The 5,765-nt window shown below is 39.8% G+C and overlaps 1 protein-coding gene across 1 annotated transcript in view; it reads right to left on the minus strand.

Moving 5' to 3' along the window:
• HSD17B12 (hydroxysteroid 17-beta dehydrogenase 12) overlaps window positions 1-5,236 on the minus strand; it is a gene marked incomplete at its 5' end in the record, with an annotated part of 51,145 nt that extends 45,909 nt beyond the window's left edge. Inside the window, one exon of the mRNA XM_014522167.2 lies at window positions 5,126-5,236. Coding sequence (XP_014377653.1) covers window positions 5,126-5,236 — 111 coding nt within the window. The remainder of the gene's footprint in view (window positions 1-5,125) is intronic.
• Between the last annotated feature and the right edge of the window lie 529 nt (window positions 5,237-5,765).

Consider the following 5,765-nt stretch of genomic DNA (forward strand, 5'->3'; position numbering starts at 1 on the left):
TCTGTCAACTGCTTAAAACTATTTTTAATGTAATACTGCAAATGGCAAAGTTTTGTTCTCAAATATGAAGCCAGTATTCATACTCTGCTAATCTAAAAATACTACTGAGTTGGGGAAAACCTTCTACCACCACTAAGGAATGATACTGCTCGAGTATTATGAAGTCTGAAGAAATTGAGACGATACAGTATACATTGTGGCATGAAAAACAGAATCTGATTCATGCAATTATTTGCTATTAATCTCACTCAAGTCAATTGTGTAACAATCAGCTGCTGTGGAGACATTTTACATTTCTACAATACCTTCCAGCCCATAGGATCATGAAGTACTGCACAAGTTATATACTGAACAGCACTGCTGAAATGGATTCAGGTCTGGGGTGTAAGTTTACGTAACGAGGACCGAAACCAAGTACACTGGGGGAAACTTTTTTTAAAATGCCATAGAAGCTTTTCTGCCTGTGAACTTCAGAAAGAAGCTTGCATTTCAACACCCAGCCTGAAAAAAACTTTTAAAAACATACAGAAAATGTATATAGGAAGCTGGCAGAAGATAAAGTACAGGTTTGTCAAACATCGTTCAGAAAGTCTGCCTCACTGAACCTCTCCTAGTCACCATTTTGTATCATCTTTATAACGACTACTGCAACTGCTTGCCCATGTCAACACATTTTTAGGGATTCCTTACTATATTAGTTGTTTAATCTCATTTCCAAGTACTCTGCAAACTGCCAGCAAACATTTGTGATACTCAGAGAAAGATACAAGTTTAACAATAGAGCCACCCTTACCATTCTTCAGAGAGGGACAACATTTTCAATACCTCTCATCCTAAATGAAACCATTTTTTGACAGCTGTCACTCCCTGCATCTGAAGGGAGTCTCCAGGGCAGAGCCTGAGGGATAGGGTGTTTAGGGATTCGCTGTAAAGTTGTCATTTTATATTAAATGTGGGAGGGAAATATTTAACACCCCCCTCCCATCCAGCTCTTTTTGCAAACTGGAGCCTAAATTGAATATGGTCAGTTTTAGTAATCAATTTTCAATGGTTTTACATTTGGACTGCCAATTGCAAGAGAAGAGGTTAAACGTGATTCAAAATTTTGACTCTCTACAACAGAGAATCAAAGTCTAGCTCTGCTAAGAGAGGAATTTTAGAAGCTCACTATTGAAAGTCGAACCATCAGGTGATTTTACAAAGAATTCCATGAAATGTGAGTCTTTAATAACTGATTTTTAGAACTAATACTTAATTCTGGACATCTCAAATATGACGACTACGTACTGCTTCCTCTTGTGTAGAGGTGATAATATGAAAATGGGCATCAACAGACAAGGTATGGTCCTAATCACCTGCCTGCCTGCTCCATTTTTGTGAGCAGAGGGAGGGAAATTCACAAGAAGCTTGTGTCATTTGTGTCCTCAGTCTTACATTCATATGCACACATTTGTAGTAAGATTTCCTATGTGTATTAATGCAGTCCTTCCCACTTGTAACTCAAGTAACATTGTTTTATCACAAGGATTTTTTTTTTTTAAACTCAAACAAGAGAGAAATTAGCAGACAAAACCCCCACATATATTTCCCGGAAAAAGTTAAGCCTGCTAACCTAGACAGTGCCTTAGGTCTGTCATTTATTGAGAATGTCATTGTTTCAAAAGTAGCTAATGGAAAATCCCCCATCTCTGCCTACTTAACACATTGCTGAAGTTAGCACATGTTCGAAGTCACTGACAGACGCTGTTTTGAACACAAAGCAAAACATTATGCAAACTCTTTAGCCTTCATATGTGGGTGAGAAACAGCTTCTCCATAAAAAGGAGTTTATAAGGATTTCAATCTGTAAATAAGTTACAATCATGGGGCACTTGATTCAGCCCAGTACAGGTGCAAGTTATTTTATGCATAAACCAAGGATTAAAATTAAATTAGGAAGAGTGAAAATGGCCACACCCCAGGATAGTGAGTGCTTCTGAGCTGCTATCTAGAAACTCTTACCAAACAGCCCAAGTGAGGCCCCAAAGAGGAATACATACTTGTTTCCAAGTACTTAATTAACATGATTGTACCATGTCTACACAGCAAACTTAACATCTCCAGCAATGGTGCTCTCAGGTGTATCCTTATCTGCAGCCACACAGCATTGCGAGCAGGCTAATTGACATGGCTGTCATCTTATTGGTATCATCATTCAGTAGTGATGATTAACCTTCCCATGGCACTGCACTGAAGTAACTAAAACAGTTCTGGATTGGGCTATAGCCTGTATGGATAGCACAACATGCTTGAGGGCACTGCTGCCTGGAATGGCTATTTTACCTTATCGCTAATGCCATCAACCCACACATCCTCAGATAATCATGTGCATATGTTTAAATGGAGAAGCATATGGCTAGCAGGAGCATGAACACAGACTTTGGACTGCTAGTGCCACAACTCTGAGCAGTGTCTTGAAAACTTTTTTTTTTTTTTTTTTTTTTTTTTTTTAATTCTGGTAATTGGCAAGATGATGTTTTCCGGAACAGTCCTCTTCCATTTAAAGGAATAAAAGTATCTATTTAACAAAGTTTAATTACCACCTGTTTATCATTCTATCTGAAAGAAACCTGTTTTGACCCGGTATATACTGGTGTCTTTCTAAAAGCAACAGCTATCACAACTACCACTCAAGAGTTTAAGCAACAGCTCAGAAGTTTGGGAAGACATGCAATGACAGTGGATGACAACTGAACTCTAAATAGAGGATACAGAAAAAAAACACCTAAGAATACCTAGGTGCCGGTTTCACAGTTTTGAAGTGAGTGAGGGCAACAAACTCCGAGCCAAGCAAGGCTTCCTCACTTAGCCCATTTTATGAAGAAATATCCTAGATTTGTTTCTTACATATGGACAAACTATGCCTCATTCATTTGTTCTTGTCTGGGAAAAAGTGAAGTCTGATAGAAGGAAAAGGAGGAACCAGAGTCAGAAGTCCAACGTTCGTTCCAGTCACCAATGTCATGCTATCAACACGTGACATCGGGGGGGGGGGTACTTTATCTTAATGTGGATATACTCTTACGCATTTCTTATAAGTATTAAAAAATAGTGGCAGTCCTGAGATATTTGGATGATAGGTATGACAGTGCAGTTACACGATACTGACTTAACTGTCAACCTGATCTTCGTTGGGTGTATATTATGAAATCAAGAAGCGTAGAAGGAGCATAGTTAAGTTTATTTCATGAAAATTTCTTCAAGGGACCAGAGCAGCAAGATCTTAAATGGGTTCACCCTCTGTATTCTCTACCCAGACTGCATTGTTGAGATATCCACACCTACACCAGCTTCTTCTCCAACTATAATTTTATCTGAACTTTTACAGCGATTGTATAAGTGAAGTGGCCCCATCCCACTGTGGGGCCAAGTCACACCTTTCCCCAGAGAACTGGGCCACTCTCCCTCCACACACAGGGCTAGGCTGGGCCACCCATGCCCTCTTTCTCCCATGGAGCTGGGTTGTGGCCGAGTTGCCCCCTACCCTCGCTACATGGCCAGATGGAGCCCAAGCTAGCACCAGTGCCATATTGGGACCACTGGCAGGATCTGGCCCGTGGATGGACGAGACTGTCCATCTGGCTTGGTGGGGAAAAAGGTTGAGCACAACAGCTAAACCATGGGGCTAAAAAAAAATACTACAAGAACAGTTAAACTTGAACCTCCTGAAGCAAGAGTCTGTGACTTTATGCTACAGCCCAACTATTAAGCTTAAAGAGTTCTGTAACTAAAAGGCAACACTTTTCCCCAAAGAACTCAGCTGTTAATATAAAAACACTAAACATTTAATTTAATTAGTGCTATAGTTTTAAAATAAATGCAGAAGCATTTTCACTCTGACACGTGATCACAGATGCACCATTCCCCTCAGCCCCCAAGAACTAGTGAAAACACGTGTACACACACGCAGGCGCGCATGCGTACGCTTACTTTTTTTTGTTCATGTCAGTATGAGTTCATAAAGTAGGATCACTAGACTTCTAAGAATTACAAATCTAGCTGTACCCCCTTATGTCTTATGAAGACAAAGCATTAGGTCAAAGTTAGAGAGCTTATATTATTTTGGTTTCACAAATATTTGGTTGGGATGATTTGAACAGGGATGACCCTGCCTTGAGCACGGAGTGGATAAGATTAGCTGCTGGTGTCCTCTATGCACATTTTTCTACAACAGCGGTCACAAACCAGTGCACCTTGATCCACTGCTCCTGCCTTTGCGGTGCCGCAAAGGCAGGAGCAGGGTAAGTTGAGTGGGGCCCCGGCCACGTAGGACTTACCTGCCCCCAAAATAATTTTCTCTCCCTCTGACTCAATCTTACCTCCCCACAGACTTACCCGCTGGGCGGAGGGAGGAGAAGGGCAGCAGCGCACAGCAGATCTTGGGTTGCTTTTAAAATGCCAAAGGTGATCTACTTATAAAGGTTGGAGACCACTGTTCTACAATATGTGTATTGTGATATGCGATAATTTAAGGCATAATTTAAGTTGTAGGGAGTAACCAGAGGGTATTAAGCAATAAATATCAAACTCTTTGATTAAAGGGCACAGAGGATCAAACTCCAATTATTATGCAATTTATCTAGGATATTTACATATACAAAAAAATGGAGACCTAAGGTGGCAGAACTTTGATTTGTATACAGCCCTACCAACCAGTTGGACAATACTTATACAGTTTATAATGCCAATAAAAGTTTAGTTAAATTATACTGATTTACAGGTATTTAGATGCATAAACTGGGGGTCTTATTAGGACTCTGAAATGAGACTGTCAGGTAGTTGTAGCACACATGGCCCAAGGTAGGTCTTTCATAATACAACTTAAACTAAAATACCCAAAGGCATTGTCATAAGCATTCTGATTAAGAAAGAAATTTGAGCAGAGATGCAACTAATATATTGAACAGGGATATTTTTGGGAATAAGACAAACAGAAATATATAGAAAGCAGTCATTTGGGTTTTTTTAGTCCAGTTACATCAGTGGTCTCTGCAGGCTAGTTTCAATACTGACAAAAAAGGCAAAGTAGTAGAGGTATCTAGACAAAAGTCCCCAGCATAAGTTTATAAATAGTTCAGATACAAACCTAAAACACCAATCTCTAAGCCTTCCAATGCAGCTTTTATTTTAGTGTAAATATCTTCTCTCTCTCCAAAGTCTGCAACAATAATTTTTGTTTCCACATTGAACTTCTCTTCTGAAAATAATAAAGACAAAAAAGGAGAATTAAAATAAGTAGGGCACAGTTAAGTCAAAACAACTGGTCTATTCCCGATTTAAAGATCTGAAGGTACTTAAATTTTGATGGTTTAAGAGAAACCACTGCAATGTAAGTCAACATCACAAGGATACATAACATCACCTTAACTTGTGCCAAGCTAGTGTACCTGCTGTTTTGGTTTAAATGCACATTTAAGTGTATTACAAATAAAATCCTACCCTAGTTAAACTAAAAAAGATGCACTGTACTACTAATTTTTTTTATCCTCACCAGGAAAGCCTCAAATGATTCATTACCTTTTGTACACGAGGGCCCAGGTGGATGACAGGTACACACTACATAGGTTCTTAAGAGATCAGGGCTGTCCAACTTCTAATCGGTTCAGGGCTGCAAACCACATAAGGGGCTGTGCTATCAGGGACCACAAGCACAGGTTGGCACTCCCTCACCCCACTGCACTGGATGTGCAAGCAGGGGGGCACTCTTCCATGCCATTGTACTGTGT

The sequence above is a fragment of the Alligator sinensis genome, unplaced genomic scaffold, assembly GCF_000455745.1.
Source record: "Alligator sinensis unplaced genomic scaffold, ASM45574v1 scaffold441_1, whole genome shotgun sequence".
In the NCBI taxonomy this organism is placed as follows: domain Eukaryota; kingdom Metazoa; phylum Chordata; order Crocodylia; family Alligatoridae; genus Alligator; species Alligator sinensis.